This window comes from Dipodomys spectabilis, unplaced genomic scaffold (assembly GCF_019054845.1).
Source record: "Dipodomys spectabilis isolate Male_0828 unplaced genomic scaffold, ASM1905484v1 ptg000187l, whole genome shotgun sequence".
Lineage (NCBI taxonomy): Eukaryota > Metazoa > Chordata > Mammalia > Rodentia > Heteromyidae > Dipodomys > Dipodomys spectabilis.
The window spans coordinates 4,057,810-4,076,501 of record NW_024870864.1 but is presented as its reverse complement, the minus strand read 5'-3'; the positions used below and the strand labels follow the sequence as shown (position 1 = coordinate 4,076,501).

Here is an 18,692-nt window from a genome sequence, read left to right as displayed (position 1 = left end):
TGACCCTGAGAGAAGACTGGAATTCTGAAGTCCAGAACAAAATTCTGACCACTTACCCAGCACCACCTTGAATCCTCCTACATAATTTCAGAGGTAGCTGCTCTGATTAGACATGGCAACTACAGCTAGTAAACGGTGCCTTCTGTAGCTGGAATGGAGCACTGCAGTAGTATGTTTGTCTAGCATGAGTAAGACCTGTGGTCCAATCTCTAGGACTACAGAAACTAAAACTACCCAGCCAAACAAAAGTGTATCTTCTACAAGTAGAAGTTTCCTGGAATCAAAGATCAATACCATGGATGACAACACTAAAGAAAATTAAAATAGACTTTCTGGAGCAAATGATATATGATGAGTCATTAGATAGGATAAAAACCAAAAACAATATTATAAAGGACCAGTTATTTTTCATTTCAGTGATTATATTCACAATTTCCACATACATACCCTGATTAAGAATAGGTCCAGCTGAAAATGACTTTAGTGGTCAAAAAGGTTAAGTCATAGAGTTCTTCCAGAAAACATCATAAAGTACCTAAAGAATGGAAGGAAATAAAAATGGTACGTCAGAAGGAGAAAACAAAGAAAGGGAAGGAAATCAAATACTAGAAAACAATTTCTTGGGTTGAAGAAATACCCAGGTCTTGATCCATTTAGTGCCAAACATGATGCCTGACAAAAGACTCTTGTAGGTGAACAACCAAAATGGAATTCCTGGTTGGTGGTGGACAACAGTATTTGCTGAAATCAAAGTCCATTAGCTACTCCCCTGTGCCAGACACTTTAATTTGTGAAGTTGAATGCTACTCTTGTGAATGTTATAACTGCAAAATAAGCAATTACACAAGTAATTATGTAATCACAATATTTAGTGATGTAAAGGATGCTTTGAGGATATATAAAAAGGGCTTTGACCTAATTAAGTAGATGTGGAATTATATGTATTTGATTTCAGACCAGTAAAAAATGTAGTTTGCTAAATAAGTGGGCTAAAGACTTAAAGAGAAACTTTTCTGAAGAGGAAAGAAGGATGGCCAATAGACACATGAAGAAATGCTCAACCTCCCTAGCCATAAAAGAAATGCAAATCAAAACAACATTGAGATACTACCTTACCCCAGTTAGAATGGCTATAATCAAGAACTCTAATTTAAATAACAGATGCAGAAGGGAAACTTACTGCATTGTTGGTGGGAGTGTAAACTTGTTCAACCACTTCGGAAAGCAGTATGGAGGTTCCTCAAAAGACTCCACATAGGGCTCCCCTGTGACCCAGCAATCCCACTTTTGGGCATTTACCCAAATGATCACAAACAAGACCACACTAAAGCTACCAGCACGACTATGTTTATTGCAGCATTATTTACCATAGCTATGGTATGGAACCCAGATGCCCCTCAGTAGATGAACGGATCAAGAAAATGTGGTATATATACACAATGGAATTCCATGCCTCTATCAGAAAAAAATGACATTGCCCCATTTGTTAGGAAATGGAAGGACTTGGAAAAAATAATAAGTGAGGTAAGCCAGGCCCAAAGAAACATAGGTCCCATGGTTTCCCTTATTTGCAATAACTAGTATATATCTGAGTCAAGCAGAAAAGGTCAGATAAGTTGATGTTAGGGAAATGAACCCTAAGATATGTATTCAAATGTTTTTTTTTCTTTCATGGGATTGTTTCTAACACATTTATAAGATTATTTCTTTGTTGCTTTGTGTGTCCCTACCCCACAGTATAACCCTTGCTTTCACTGTCTTTGATGTTGGTATAATTTGTGGTGGAGAAGGGAAAAAACAAATCGTTTAAATAGGGATACAGGTGGACCTATTGCAACAATGAGATGTACAAGTTGCTATGTCGAAAACTAACTTTACAACTTTGGTGGGGTAGGGGAGGAGGATTGGGTGGGGGGGTAGGGGGAGGATGGGAAAGGATAGGAAGAGGAAACAAAGGAGGAGGCCACAATGCTTGATAAGAAATGTACTCATTATCTTGCCCATGTAATTGTAACCCCTATGCACAGTATTTTCACAATTAAAAAAAAATGTAGTTTGCTGGTGAAGAGGTATGTTTCCTATGGCACAAGCTCAGTGTCCTAAAAAAAGAGAAGTTTATTGTCTAATAGTTTTGGGGGGCAAAAGTTCTAAAATTAAAGTATCTAAAGGGTATATTCCTTCTGGAACCTATTGGGTTAATCTTTCCTCACAAAAGGATCACAGTCAGGGAGGGATTTGTACTATGCTTTGAACATGAATAAAGGCCCACAAAACAATGTAGGCAGCCTATAGAAGCTAGGAAAGGCAAGGGGTTATCTTCAGAGGCTAGCTTTTTCAAATCTTTCCCTGTAAACCTCTTGCTTTTATTGTTACATTATATCTTCTGTCACACCTACCCTTCTGCCTACCTCTTATAAAGCCCCTTGTGGTTACATTGAACATACTGGTAGTTCAGAATAATCTTCCATCTCAAGGTGCTTAACTTAGTCAAAACTGAAAGGTTCCTTTTGCTATGTAAAAGTCATGTATTCTTCACAGGTTCCAAGAATTGGCACACGGTCCTCTTTAGGAAGTCATTATTTATTTTTTTATTTTTGCCACAAAGGGAAAAAAATCATAAGAGCACTACAACAGCCCTATGATGGACAGAAGCATGTACTAGTCTAGAAAATGACAGCAGGTCACTTTAGTTACAATATGTTGAGTGAGGAAACATGGAACCAGATGAGGCTACCGATGTTAGTTAAGGCTAAATAATGTTAGGGTGTTCTAGATAGTTGTAGGATTTTGGTTTTTATCCTAACAGTAGTAGGAGTCTACTAAAGGGATTCTAGGACTTATTAAGGATGACTTTTTAACTTAAAATTTAGATATCACGTATTCTCCCATAGAAAGAATGTTTGAGGATCTAAGAGGAGCAGAAGGGAGAGACCAGATTGAGAAGCTATATATATATATATTTTTTTTTTTGGGGGGGGGGTGTCTGTCATGGGGCTTGAACTCTGGGCCTTGGCGCTGTCCCTCAGCTCTTCAGCTCAAGGTGAGTGCCCTATCACTTCAGCCACAGTGCCACTTCCAGTTTTCTGGTAGTTAATTGGAGATAAGAGTCTCATGGACTTTCTTGCCTGGACTGGCTTTGAACCGAGATCCTCAGCTCTCAGCCTCCTCAGTAGCTAGGATTACAGGCATGAGCCACCAATGCCCAGTTTAAGACGCTGTTTTAAGTGAAGCCTAGTGATACATGCCAGTAATCCCAGCACTCAGGATGCTGAGGAGAATTACAAGTTTTCTGTCAGCCTGTCAACATATTGATACCATATAACAAAAAAACAATCAACCAGCTTGGCACTGGTGGCTCTGGAGGCTTGGCACTGGTGGTTCACACTTATAATTCTAGCTACTCAAGAGGCTGAGAGCTGGGGGATTGTGGTTCATAGCCAGGCTGGGCAGTAAAGTCTTTGAGATTTCAGTTAACCAGCAAAATGCTAGAATGGAAATGCAACTCAAGTGACAGAACATTAGCTGTGAGAAAGAAAAACCAAATGATAATATAATACCCAGAATTCTAGTATCAAAAACAAAACAAAAAATGACAAATCCTAAAATAAAACCCAGCCAACCAAAGAAACAAAAAATAATGTTACTTTAGTGATCCACTTGAGATAGGATGAACTTGGACTAGATCGGTAGGAGAGATAGAAAGATGATTTAGGAGAACAGAGGCCATTTGTCTTTTACCATTATATGCTTAACACCTAGAATAATGCCTTGCTTTCCATAGGTATTTACTGAACAAATACAATACAGAGCCTATCTCTGAGTCATTGATAGCTCTTCATCTTGAAATGAAAGGGAGGAATACAACATGGAACCTTTGCTACCTTAGTATCTTATTTATAGAATAGTCCTAGTAGGTTAGATGGTCTATTACCTTTAGCCTTCTAACTTTAGAATTGCATGACTTCTAATTATTTTGCAGCATCTCTAATTTTTCAATATTAAGATTAAATTTATTATTGTTATTATTATTATTATTATCATTATTATTTTGAACTCAGGGTTTCACTGTTGGTTAGGTAACACTCTACCATGCATATTCTAGCCTTGCTTTTTTGGTAGGCTGGCTTCATGATCCTCTAGATCTCAGCATTCTGAGTAGTCAGGATGATAGGCATGAATAACTAGCACTTGGCAAAATTATTTTTAATATGTACAAAACAAATAATACTTATAATACTAAAACTTTTGAGATATAATTTTTTAAAAATATAAAACTTTGAAAAACAGTTCTTTAACACAGTATGTGTTCCCCAAAACCTTTGCTATGAAACATTGCTCAATAAAATGAGAAAAATGGAATTAGGATCACAACACTCAAAAAATTTGTCAATTACACATAGAAAAGATAAGAACCTAATAATCAGGGCTGAGAATGTGGCTTAGTGGTAGGGTGCTTGCCACTCTAGCATTCATGAGGCCCACCCTGGGGGCCTTGATACCACAAAAACAGTAAGTAAATAAACAAGCAAAAAAACGATGCTGGGAACTGGAGGGTCACCTCTGTAATCCTAGCTACTTAGACTGAGATATGGGGATCACAGTTCAGAGTCAGACTGAGCAGGAAAGTCTGTGAGACTCTTAGCTCCTATTAAACACCAGAAGACTGGAAATGATGTGGCATAGTAGTAGAGTGCTATTCTTGAGTGAATGAGCTGAGGGATAGCACCCAGATCCTGAGTTCAAGTACCATGACTTGAACAACAACAAACAGGCAAAAAACTTTAAACATTAAAAATTAGAACCTAATAATTTTACACATGCTAAAGGATTAAGTGATACATAAGTACAATAAATACGGTCCTTTAGAAAGACCTGAGATTTTGTTTGTTAAAATGGAGGCAGAAGGGCGTTAGCTAAGTTACTGTAAAGTCATACAAAGTGGTTTGTCTGAAATGTGACCGAATGTTGTCTCACCTCGGGATGGATGTGCTTCATTGCACATTGGGAGCACAGGGAGCTGGTATATGTTTGAGTATGTGCCTTGTCTACATAGTTAGTTCAGTTTTTTTTAAACTTTTTTAGCTGGGTATAAGTTCCATTGTCCACCTAGATAATGTCTCAGGATTAAATGTACAAAGAAAACATGAAACTTATTACACCAATATCATTCACTATTAGGAAGTTTGCATTCAAACCAAGCAATACAATGTAGTTGACTATAACTTTAGACCTTGAAAGTATTGTACAAATGCCAGTAGTAGTCCCTATTCACGTTATTACAGTGATCCAAACCAGAAAATTAACTTTGATGCTATACTGTTCATTAACCTTGTCTCTATTTCAGATTTTTTCCTTTTAAGTTTTCTTCTGTTCCAGAGTCCAACATAGGATTTCCTAGTTCATTGTTTTCTTAGTCCCTTCCAATCTGGGACAGTTCTTTTTCTTACAGGACCATGGCACTTTAAAAGAGTAGGGACTGGTTATTCTGTGGACTCTCTCATTAGAATTTACCTGGTGTTTCTATATGGTTAGATTGAGGATTATACATTTTTGGCAAGGAAGCTGTAGACATGATATTGACTCCCTTAGTTACTTGAGGTTGATATGTAAGAAATTTTTAGCATGTGTTTATAGGTTTAAGCTGTATAATAAAAATTTGTCAAATATACTTCATTGTCACTCTTTATTGTGAGATTTAATCTCTTACCACATATTTTTCCTTCCTCCTTGCCCTTTTCCTCTTTGCCCCTTTCCACTCTCCTTCCTTTTCTCCTCCTTTCAACCTTCCTCTCCTTCTGCACCCTGGTTAAGCCAAAGGAAAAGAATAACACAGCCATGCCCTTTTTCTTTCTTTCTGAAATTGATATTGATTGCTTCAGTTATTCTTATGAATTTGAGATGGTATAATACTTTGTACAGAGGGGTGTTTTTTATATTCTTGTAAAATATTTTATATATTTTTTTGTTTCAGTTTCAATAGTAATGGGAATCCCCACAGTGAAGAGAGAAGTTAAATCTTACCTCATAGAAACTCTTCATTCTCTTATTGATAATCTCTATCCTGAAGAGAAGTTGGACTGTGTTATAGTAGTTTTCATAGGAGAGGTAAGTATTTGTTATTTTTCAACTATATATGAGTTACAACTATAGTCTGAATATGCTTTTATAAGCATTTGAAGAGTGGTAAGTAAATTTGGGTAATGCATGCCATCTAATAGTTTAATGTCAGTGTAACTTATAATGTTTAACTTTTCTGCAGTTACAAACAGGAATAGTAATCTTTGTTGTTAGCAGGATACTATCATCTATGTAGATCTTAAAGAGTAAATCCACATTTTTAGCTCTGAGGCCTAAATTTGGAAAGGTTTAGCTTACTCTGGGGTTTTATCATGTTTATTCTCTCTACCCCTTTTTTGCACTGTCAAGCTGCAACCATGATTATAATTCTTAAAGAACTCAAAAATCATGTGAATGAGGATTTTATGTATGCTATATTGTTACTTATATTTTTATTACCCAAGATCACTTACGACAGAATATTTTTTTCAGTGTACTCAGGATTTTAACAAACCTTTTTGCCCCGCCCCATTCTTATATGTGGGGAATCACTCAACTAATCCTGGTGGGATGAAGTACTTCTTTCTATGGAAATTAAAAGTGCCTACTTGTTTTACAGTTCAGGCATGTGACTTGGACTCAGCCACTTGTATATTCTCACTCTGAACTCTGAGTGCAGCTTCATTATTTTCAGATCACATAGAAAATCCCGGAGAACAGAAAGGCAAATTATTAGCATATGAGGAATCCAGCAACATGGTTAAATATATGACCAATGCATACTCTTTATGTCATTAACAAAAGAAAATAAGAAAATTAAAGGTAATGAGGATTGTGGACAGTTATTCTGGTGATAGTGATGGCAGAGTAGTGTCTGTCCCAAGACCTCAGTGCAGGTACAGAGTGAAGTCTCTTAAGTTGTGGCTCTGGAGCATTCTATGATTCTTGGCTGCAGGGCAACCTTATTTATGTACCTTCCTAGCTGGGTTCTTTAGCCCAACCAGAGATCTGATGAACTCTTCTCTGTCACCTTTAGTAAGTCATTTTTTCTGACTCTTCTGCCAGAGGCTGTTTCTGCCTGTTGTCCCTAAGATTGTGACTGAGACAGGTTGTATCTAGTTAAAAGAAAATCCAAATATTTTTGTAACTACCACTAAACAAAAAAGCCACTCAATAGGGATGGCAGGGGTAGATGTGTAGGTGCTATTCCAGTGGTTTAGAAAGACACAGATCAGGATGAATATAATTTGAACCATAACAAGCAGGTTATGTTGGTAACAATCATGATGATGGCTGAGAATTTGTAAAGAGAACCTTAACTAGCATGTCTTTCATATCACCCTGTTTGTTCACGTTGTTTCTGCAGTTTGCCTAGAAGCATTCCAAAGTCCTCATTTATTTTTAAAGTAGAACTCAAGTTGAATGATATAACCAGTTGACCATGTTGGAAAAGCACTTATAGTTAGTCTCTGAAAATCTGAGTTTAGAGAATTTCTAGCTTCAGAGGCTTTTAGTATGCAGTGTGAAAACAGTTTTATTTTTTCAGTCTTTTTACTTGGTGCTTTGCAGTAAGGGTGCCTGAGGCCTCTATGCCTCTTCCTTCTCTCTTCCCTGTAGGCTGGGGATTGAATTCAAGGCCTTAATGGGCTCATTAGACAAGGCTCTATCCCTTTAGCATGCTCCTAAGTCCTTTTGCTTTTAGTTTGTTTTCAGAAGGGTCACCAACTAACTGCCTGAGCTAGTCTTAAACCACCTACCTTTGCCTCCTGAGTATATATGTGCATTACCATGCCCAAATGCTTTTATGCCTGTTTTCAATCCTTTGACCTAATTGGTTTGACAAAGCTAATAACCAGACTGTGGGCAAAACATTGTAAAGGAGATAAATTTGTAAATGAATATAGAAGTTGAGTAGAGAATTAAATATCTGTGTCATTTTTATTTTTGTTGTGTATTTTACTGATATTAGGAACCATTATTTCCTATGTTTTTAATTTTTTGAAAGATAAAGTCACATGATTTTTACAAAGTGTGTGTGTGTGTGTGTGTGTGTGTGTGTGTGCGCGCGCGTGCGTGCGTGTGTGTGTTGTGTGTGTGGTGTGTTGTATACAGTGAAAGCTCCTTTGCACTGTTTCTTAGCCATTGGGTTTGCTTATGCACGATAACAATTATTATTGTTGTTAAACACATTCATGTAATGTTTTCATTTCCATGATAAGTTTTTGTTAGGGTATAAAGCTACTTAGTTTTTTTTTCCAATTTTGATAAAATACTTTCCTAGAAAATTTTCATCTAAGTTTTAAGAAATTTCTTTATATAAAACTGAGCAAAATAGATTTCCTTCTATTTGTGATTATTATGCATATGTGTGTTTGTTCCTTTTCCCCCTTCTTGGTTAGTGTATCTATTTTTATATGTATTTCCCAAGCCCATTTTGGGGTCTGTTTTCCTAATTCTTTAACACCCACTTAACATGTTTTTTCTTTTTTAATTTTCATGCATCGTGGCCCAAATGCTAAACATTCATTTTCATTATTTTGTTAAAAAAGAATTTGTATGAATATTCTTCTGAGCATTGTTAGCTAATTTGTAATGTATCTGTACTGTTATTAGCTTGCAGTTTTTAAAATTGGTATTTTGTCTTTGGCGAAGGAAATGATCTATATATTTTTTACAATATCTAATTGGTAGAATCTGCTTGCTGGGTTTTTTGTTGTTTAGAGAGTGTCACATTTCACTTTCTAAAACTAGTTTGAAATAATTTTTAACTGACAAAAAATTACAAAAAATAGTGGAGAAATTCCAAATATTACAAGAATACTTCGTGTGCTGGTGTCAGCCATATTGCTTTATGTTAAATATTGAAGTCAAGTAGAGTGAGTCCTTCAGTTTTGTTTTTTTATAGGTTTGCTTCAGGTATGTCCTTAGAATTTTCATACATATTTTAGCATTATTGCAATCATTTGTAATAATTTGATATCGCTTCTTAACTGCAACTTTTGTAATTGTTTTTCTTTTAAATGAATGTTGAAAGATTTGGCAACAGTTTTTCTTCATTTCTGTTCTTTCATTTCATGTGTATGACAAGGGGAGAGATGTTTTGTTGCTAGGTTTTTCTGAGCTTCTCCTTTTAAAAAATTTTGTAGTTCCTGTTCTCATTCTTTTTTCTTTGTGTCAGCATTGAAGCAATTGGCTTTTAGGCTACTGGCTTGCTGTAGGGTGAGGGAGGTATTCTAGTCTAATTGCTTTTTCATTTTTTCTTAAAACAACAAAAAAGCACTACAATGAAACAAAGACTAACTTCTGTCACAGAGCTAAATCCATGCAGTTGCATATGTTACCTTTGACTATTGGAACCAAATTGGATTCTTTTGAGCTTCAAAATTTCAGTTGCTAATATTTCAAAATGAAATTTGTAGTTCATGCATCTGATTCTCACTGATACTTGTACATGAAGGAAGGAAATGAAAAATACTGTCAGATCTCTAAGCTTATCCAAATTCTAAGCAGTTTAGTCTTTTCTGTTTAGACACTTCTGTGCACTTTCATCAAGGATATAGTTACCTTGATAGTTTTGGGAATTTTTGTTTACCTTGAGTCACCTGAGAACAGCCTCAGAAACATGGACCTCACTGTTTTTTCTCAAGCTCCCATAATTAACTTGTTTGACTTGTTTTTAACAGGGCAAAGTACAAATTTCACCCCTGGTATTCTTTTACTCATTGACCAAGGATGTATTGAAGCACTGCAATGAGGAAGATGCTGGAGATTTAAAAAAAAAAATCTTAAAAATTCATTAACAAATAGGTGGTGCCCAGAAATTAAAGTCTAGCATTCCACAAAAATATTTTCATTTGTTTGTTTTTTGAGACAGAACAGTGTTTTTCTATGTAGTTCAGTCTGACAAAGAACCCACAGTCCTCCTGCTTCATTCAGCCTTCCAACTTCTGAGATTACAGGCTTGAACCATTATACCCAGTTCAAGAATATTTGTTTCTGTGCCATAGCCTTTTATAAAATTTTTGTGTTGGGGGAGGATTGAAAAAAATATTAATTGCATATGCTTATTGCTGAAGAGTTCAGTAGATCTACAAAATTTGTTGTGTCAGATTAGGCTTCTATTCTACCCACTTCCTTTCACTATTTTCTCCAATCTGTGACCCTTTAGGTCCTCTAAGTGGTTGGCTAGCAGGTCAAATAGAAAAACTTATTATTGATACTTATCATTTCTCTATTTCCTTCTTCATGGATTACTACTCTAATCTTATCTCTTTTTTAATTTATGCACATTGTTATGGGTAATTTTTCCAACATGTCACAATAATACAGTGGCAATAACAATAAAGCAAAAACATTATCTTTTTTTGTTAGATGCTTTTTGAAACTTTAGTATTTGTTCTAAGTATTATTTATTTTAATCTTCACTACTGTGATTTAAGTACTTTATTGGTGAGCAAATTAAATCTTTTAGAATTTTATTTTCTAGGTTTACACAACTCTTTAGCATTTAGTCTAGGTTTCTGGACACAAAGTCTGTGGCAGTAATTTTTTTTATCCATATCCTTAGTTTATTAAATATGTCCTGAAACATTCTGTAGAAATGTCATTAAAGAAAACATCATAGTTCTTGCAGCTACTCTTCACAGAATTTCATCTCAGATAACATTCTAATGCAACATATTATTTAAACTCAGCTTTTCAATAACACATACTTCTTGTAATTTTTCCTTTTTAATTGATTACTCTTCTCAGTTTACATTTGTGTTAGCAATTCTGAGCTAATTCATTAACATTTCTGTCTCAAATTTTATACCCCTTCAAATCTCTGAAGCTATTGATGCATGGTTGTGAAAAGAATGTATGCTATAACACAAAGATAATAACAAAAATGCAAGTTCAGTAAATACAAGCAGCAAAATATCAACAACCTGAAGGTGTACTTTCTGTGATAAATTGTCCCCAAATATTAAATAAAGGCCATGGTCCACTAACTGACTGGTTCCAAGTTTGAGGCATAGGTGTACTTTGAAGAATGTACAGGAAGAGAGTAAAAAGATTTCTGTAAGGATCCTATAACTAATTTCAATATAATACATTTTAAATTTGTGACATGTTTGTGCTCTCTCAAACCACTGAAGTTTCCTATAGTCTACTTAAGGGACTTTGGGGAAACAGTTCTTTGACTTTGTATCTTGAGATCATTTTAGATTGATAGAATAATTACAAAAATAGTTCAAAGAGCTACTTGTCATTTATCAGCATCTCCTAAGGCTGAAAACCCACAGAACCTTAGTATAATTATCAAGAGATGTAATGCTTTAAACTAAACTGCTTTTGCTTTATTAGTACTCACCAGCATTTTTTACTAATCCTCTGTTTCCATCACAAAACCTAATCTAGCTGCTTAGTTATCCTGTCTACTTAGTTTACCTAATCTGCAACCATTCCTCTGTCTTTGTCTTTCATTAACTGTGGCCTTGAGGCTTTCAAATATTGACTATTCAAGTGAAAGGCTGGAAAAGTCTTCCAAGCAAATGGCCCTCATAAACTGGCTGTTGTAGTAATACTAATATCGGATAAAACATATTTCAAATTACAATTAGAAAAAACAAAGACATTTCATATTAATAAAGTGAACTTTTCATTAGGTTTCTGTCTGATGTGGTTCCCTGGTTTGATTATTTTCTTCGGGTTATATTTCTCTTTTAGTATTTTTTGTAGTGCTGGCTTCTTGTTCATGAATTCCTTTAATTTTTCTTTATTTTTGTTTCTCTGCCGAATGTGAATGCTAGTTTCTCTGGATATATCTGTCTGGTTTGGCAGTGGTTGGTTTTCAGGGCTTGGATGGTACTTTTCCAGGCTCTTACTGCATTGAGGGTTTGTATGGAGAGGCCTGCAGTGATTCTAATTTTCTTTCCATTGTAGTATAGTTCCTTCTTTGATTTGACAGCATTTAAAATCAGCTCTTTGCAATTCAGGTCTAGTGTCTTTACTACAATGTGTCTAATAGTATTTCTTCTAGGGTCCTGTCTTCTAGGTGTTCTGTATGCTTCTGTTATGTGGTTTTCTCTTGAGATTGGGAAAATTTTCTGTAATAACCTTATTGAATATGTGTTGCATCCTTCTATTCTGGTATTCCTCTCATTCATCAATTACAATTATACAAAGATTAGATTGGCATTGTCTGCCAGTTCTTGGACTTACCTTTGGTAATTTCTGAGTGCTTTTGCCATATCTATGACCTTCTTCTCTAGCTCCTCTGTTTTATCTTCAACTCCTGATATTTTATTTTCCATCTCTCATATTGTTACCTATGGCTTTCATTGTGGTTTGCATTGCAAAAATTGATATATTTATGGTTTCTGTATCGATTTTCAAAGTGTTAATTTCATCTTTTAACAAGGTATGTACTGTGTCTATTTTTGACTGCATCTCTTTTTTTAGGCCTTGGAATTCCTTTGGTATTTCTTCGTTGTACTCTTGAAATTGCTCTTGTATCTCTTTTTTTTTTTATTTCTTTGGCCAATTCTGCCATCATCTCTTTATTTCATCTTTGCCCTCCATTTCTTCTTGGCTCTCACTGGAGTTCTTCCCTAGGTTGCTGCTGGCTTCGGGGTTTGGTTTGTCTTGATTGTTCGGGCAATTTGTAATCTTTCGTTGTGATTTATGCATTTAGGTTCAGGATTTGTGAGTTCTGTGGCCTCACAAGCTGTGCCTGTTGGTGTTGCACAGCAGTGCCTGCCCCGGGCTGGTTTGTGGTGGGTCGCCTGACCTTAGGGCCACTGTAGGTACTCTTGGCAGCTCCCGGTGTCGGTGGGTGCTCCTCCAGTGGCAGGAGCACGCACATCTTTCTTGATACCCGTCAGGGTCCAGGCCTAGGCAGCTTAGGATCCTGATTGGGGTGTACTTGCTTGTCAGTTCCCAGCGGGCTGGGGGCACTCCTCCAGCAGCTAGAGCTATGTGCGATTCCTAGCTCTACTCATCCTGGGTCCTGTGGCTGAGGCCGCTCCATCGCAGTCTGGGGCACCCGTGGGGCTGCTGGGCCCTTACGCAGTTACAACGGAACTCGCTTCGCAGGCTGCTGGAGCCCAAGCGTGGTTCCCGTGGCGGGGCAGGTGGGGGACTCCCTTGTGGGATGCTCACTGGTCCTAGAACTGGTTAAGGTCCTTCTAGAAGTGCTGTGGCAGATCTCTGTATCTATGTGCTGGAGTTTACTGGTTGCCAGTCATCACACGCTCCATTGTGATGCTTGTGGGCCGAGCAGCGCGGCGGTGGGAGCTCTGGGTCTGGGTACCAAGGCACCTTGCCTCTGGTCTCTTGTCTTTGTCTACACTTGTGGTTCTGAGGTCCCAGGCGGCTGCCTTTGCAGCTTGGTGGAGTGGATTGAGGGGTTGTGGAGGAGTCTTTGAGCTTTTCCATCTTTGTGCAAGTTCTGAGGCTTTTTCTTTCCTTTTTTTTCAGTTCCTGTATTTTTTCTGATTGTTTGCCTTTTTGCTGTTGTCCATCTCTTGGGAGAAATGCTTATTGAAGCCTGAATTCTCTGTTTAGTTGGAGAGAGCTATGGTGTTTCCCTACTGTTTTGTCACCATCCTGGATCCTTTCTCCTAAATATCTTATTCTTGCTGCTTGTTTGTAGCCTTTCTCTAAGATGAATGGTTGGATTATAGGTTAGCAATCTATTTTCTAACATAGGCTATTTAAGGCTACAGATTTTTCCCTAAAGTACTACTTAAGAACTTGAATTCAAGACCTGGATATTGTTTCTGAGCATTCTACCTCTTGAGCCACAGCTCTTCTGTCTTTTTGGTGGCTAATTGAAGGTTAGAGTCTCATGGACTTTCCTGTCCAGGCTGACTTCAAATCTTGATCCTCAGATCTCACCTTCCTGAGTTGTTAGGATTATCGTAGTGAGCCACAAGTGCCCAGCACATAAATGCTTTTTTAAAATGACCCAGTGTACATTCTACCCTGGCATATCCATGTGTGATTAGGAAGAATGAATTCTCTTTTTCATCAAGGAGAGTACTCTATATAAATGTTTATTTGGTCAGATTGGTGAATAGTGTTACCAGAGTTTAGGACAAGAGCCCCCCAGCTCTGGGAAAACTAGGCTTGATCTCCTACACCAATGAGAAGTGATGAAGGGCATAGAAAAGAGCTTTAATCAACATGCCATGTTGGGCAGAACAGACTAAAGGGTTTCAATGACCCCTACGTCTTCATGAGGCTGGGAAACAAAGGGAAGGGGGTTGGGATGTGCATAACTGGTCCAGGTCAGTGATCTGATGGCTATCTCTGTTCTGGTTCTACAATGGATTCTAGATACATTATTAACCCTGTCATCTGGGGTACCTACAGTTTCACCATCCTTGATAATTGCTCTCATTTGGGGGGTGATCTCATCATGGAATAATCTGTCTTCTGAGGCTTGTTGTTGTAGTTTCAGTTCCTTGTCATAAAGATGTTTATTGGTCAGTCTTGTTCCTGGAGTCCAAGATAACTGCAGAAAAGTGAGGTTTTGGTGGAAAAGGATAAAAAGGCAAAATAGAGCTGGAGAGGACAAAATGGAGTTTGTCCTTTAATAGTATCATTTAAGTCTTTTGTGTACTTGTTGATTATCCTTTTGCAAGTTACTTCTGTTCTTGATTTTAAGTTATTACTCTATTGGGTATCAGTAATAGTTTGGTCTTTATTCAGCAGCTAGATTTTAAGACATTTATGCAGGCTAGGCCACCAAGTGGCTCACATCTGTACTCCTAGCTACTTGAAGCTCTGGCAGACAAATTTGTGAGAATCTTATCTGCAGTTGACCAGCAGAAATCTAGAAATAAAGGTGTGCCTCAAGTGGTAGAGCACCAGTCTTGAGCGAAAAAAAAAAAAAAAAGCCAAGCAAAGCCAAGCACTTGAGAAACCCTGTGTTTGAGCCCCACTTTGGCATGTGTGTGCACATTCATGTGTGCACACACAAAATGTATGCATTTATCATAGATCATACAAACGGCTATTGAGAAAGTACACATATAAAATATTCCATAGACCTTGCCTGCGCTTAACCCATATTTACTGAAAGAATGATAGGTGCTAGGCATACAAATGAATAAATCAAAAACTCTACCCATTAAAACTTACATTGTAATGGAGAATACCAAATATGTAGTACATTGGATGTAGTGAGGATAAGTGGAGGAAAAGTCAGGGCGAGGAAGGTAGTTATTACTGTGTGAAGGTTTTATTAGGGTATTTAGGACATTTGAGCAAAGACCTGAAGGACGTGTTAGTGGAAGAATATAAGCAGAACAACTTTATATGCAAAGGCATTGAGGTAACAACTTTGTTGGGCACAATTTTGAAATAGCAGAAGAGACCTGTGAATGTCTGGGAGTAGAAATGACAAAAAAGGGGATCAACCATAGAAGACAGTCAGAAAAGAATAGGGTGGGCAAAATCACAAGGGACACTAGGTCATTGTAAGAACTTTACTATTGTTCTAATGGAGCCAACACACATCTTTTTTCTTTTTTGAAGGAAACACTAGTGGTATATAGTTGAGGCTTGGAGTTTCTTTTGAAGCGATTTAACTGCCATTTTAGCCTGAAAACAGCATAAATAATACATAAGTGAATTTCATTCATTTAAAAATTTATTCCTGCCAGGTGCTGGTGGCTCATGCCTGTAATCCTAGCTACTTAGGAGGCTGAGATCTGAAGATTGAGGTTCAAAGCCAGCCTGACAGGAAAGTCGGTGAGGCTCTTATCTCCAATAAACCACTCAGAAAACCAGAAGTGTCACAGTGACTCAAGTGGTAGAGCACTAGCCTTCAGCTGAAGAGCTGAGGGACAGCGTCCAGGCCCAGAGTTCAAGCCCTACAACCGACAAATAAATAAATATAAAAATAAATTATTCCATTCCAATAAAATAGTAATTTAGGATATCAGGTAGAGTATGCTTAGAATTTGCTCTAATTAAAATAGGAAACCATTTCAGAATTTCAGGTAAAAAAGATAATTCTTAACTTTTTTTGGTTGTGGGGCCTGAACTCTGGGCCAGGGTGCTAGCACGTCCCTCAGCTTTTCAGTTCAAGGCTAGCACTCTTCCACTAGAGCCACAGCACTGGCTTTTTCTGCTTATGTGCTGTTGAGGAATCATACCTAGGGCCTCATGCATGCAAGGTAAGCACTCTACCACTGAGCCACCTTCCCAGCCCCAATACTTAACTATTTTTTAAAATGAATTTATTAAAGAATTCTCTTAGGAAGATAACCACTTTTGATTTATCATTAAAAAAAGTCATTTCTTCATGCTGTATAATAAAGGTAATGTACAAGAATACAGAGTTATAAGCTTCTTTCTGTTGGTATTCTCCGATAGCATAGCACAGTATAGTCATTTTTGCAATGCTAGAATAAATTTAAAAATTCTCTCCTATGCTTCTCTTCAAAAAGCGGTAATAACAGGAGATGGCATAAAAATGCCTTTTTCTTCCTACTTATTCTGTCGTATTAGAACTGGTATTTTTACCATCACAGGCTACAATTTTTACTTTATCCCCTTTAATAAGTTGTCAGTTCTCTGAATTCAACATCATTCAATACAAAAGTCCACACATTATCACAGAATCTGTATATATTTAGAGAGCCCCTGATATTGACTCTGTTCCTGACCCTCTGAGACAGTGCTGAGTTTATAGCCTTATCAAACTGAGGTAGAACTTGAAGTTCAAGTTGGGGGGTGATCTGTTGAGATTGTATGAGCTCATCTAGGCTTTCTTGAAGACTGTTTCCCAGCGTGGTATTTATTTCTGTATAACTGACATGCCATGACTTAGGAGGAAAAAACTGTTTTCTTCAGGTTTGCATTGATGTCCACTCCCTGTGGGGAAAGGCATTTCCCACTGCTGATAGGTTAGGAATGGCAGGGCCAGGAGCTGGGAGGAGGCACCCCCTCTCTTAACTATTTTTTAAGACATTAAAATTTTTGTTTTGAGATAATTTTAGATATAGGGAAAAATTCGATTTAGGGAAAAGTTGCACAAGTTAACTGGAGAGTTTCCCTTTGCTCAGCTTGCTCTAATGTTAATAACTTAAATAGCTGCAATTTCAGGTAGTAATAATCATCTTTAAGCATAAATTTTATTTGAATTTTCTATGTTCCAATTAAAGCTATCTTTCTGTTCTAACATACATTACAGAATCTCACATTATGTTTAGTTATTCATAATTTTCAGTTTCCTTTTATCCATAGCAACAATTTAGTATTTTATGAACATGAACACTTTTCATTGTTTTTGTTGGTGGTCATGGGGCTTGAATTAGGGCTTGGGTGCTGTTCCTGAACCCTTTTGCTCAAGGCTAGTACTCTGCCACTTTGAGCCACAGCCCCACTTCCTGAACATTGACATTTTTTATGAGTTTTAGTCAATTATTTTACCAAATGTCTGTTTGGATATCTCTGTTTCCCTCATGATTACATTGTTGTTATGGTGAAAATAATGTGGCATATCTCTTGGGCGGATTACAACGGCTTCTTTTTTTTTTTTTTTTAAATTTAATTTAATTTTATTTGTGAACATACTGTACAGAGGAGTTACAGTTACATGGGCAGGATAATGCGTACATTTCTTACCAAGCATTGCAGCCTCCTCCTTTGTTTATCCTTCACATCCCTTCCCAGCCTCCCCCCTCCCCCCCAATCCCAATCCTTCTCCTTCCCCCCCCCCCCCCCCCCCCCGCTTGTTTTGGACATGACAACTTGTACTTCTCATTGTTGCAACAGGTCTACCTGTATCCTTAAACAACTGGTTTTTCCCCATCTCCTCCACAAGTTATACTGACATCAAATATAGTGAAAGCAGGGGTTATACTGTGGAGGAGGGACATACAAAGCAACAAAGAGATAATCTTATAAATGTGTTAGAAACACATGCATGAAAGAAAAAAAACATTAAAATACACATCTGAGGGTTCATTTTCCTGACATCACATTATCTGACCTTTTCCGCTTGACTCATACATATACTAGATATTACAAATAAGGGAAACCATGGGACCTACGTTTCTTTGGGCCTGGCTTACTTCACTTAATATAATTTTTTCCAAGTTTTTCCATTTCCTAACAAATGGGGCGATGTCATTCTTTCTGATGGAGGCATAGAATTCCATTGTGTATATATACCACATTTTCTTGATCCATTCATCTACTGAGGGGCATCTGGGTTGGTTCCATATCTTAGCTATGGTAAATAATGCTGCAATAAACATAGTTGTGCTGGTAGCTTTAGTGTGGTCTTGTTTGTAAACATTAGGGTAAATGCCCAAAAGTGGGATTGCTGGGTCATAGGGGAGCTCTATGTGAAGTCTTTTGAGGAACCTCCATACTGCTTTCCAAAGTGTACAACGGCTTCTTAGGTAAGGGCAGAAACTGTTAGAATCCAAGTAAGGCTTGGACTAGGTTATTCATGGAGGTGGTTAGAAGTAGTTAATTTATGAAAAAACTTTGAACTAAATGAGTTCAAATATTTGAAAACATTGCTGTAGTGTCAACATATTGGGAGAAGGAAAAGGTATGACAGATGTATTCGTAAATGTTGTCTTTTGTCTAATGTTTGAGCTTTCTTACTCTAAATATTTTTTAACATA

The 18,692-nt window shown here is 37.2% G+C and overlaps 1 protein-coding gene and 1 pseudogene across 3 annotated transcripts in view; one reads left to right on the top strand and one right to left on the bottom strand.

Moving 5' to 3' along the window:
* Window positions 1-18,692, top strand: part of Mgat4a (alpha-1,3-mannosyl-glycoprotein 4-beta-N-acetylglucosaminyltransferase A) — a 100,433-nt gene that overhangs the window by 46,387 nt on the left and 35,354 nt on the right. For all 3 annotated transcript variants that reach the window (XM_042695464.1, XM_042695462.1, XM_042695463.1), the window contains exon 5: window positions 5,972-6,105. In XM_042695464.1, coding sequence (XP_042551398.1) covers window positions 5,972-6,105 — 134 coding nt within the window. The remainder of the gene's footprint in view (window positions 1-5,971; window positions 6,106-18,692) is intronic.
* LOC122121304 lies at window positions 16,459-16,875 on the bottom strand (annotated as a pseudogene).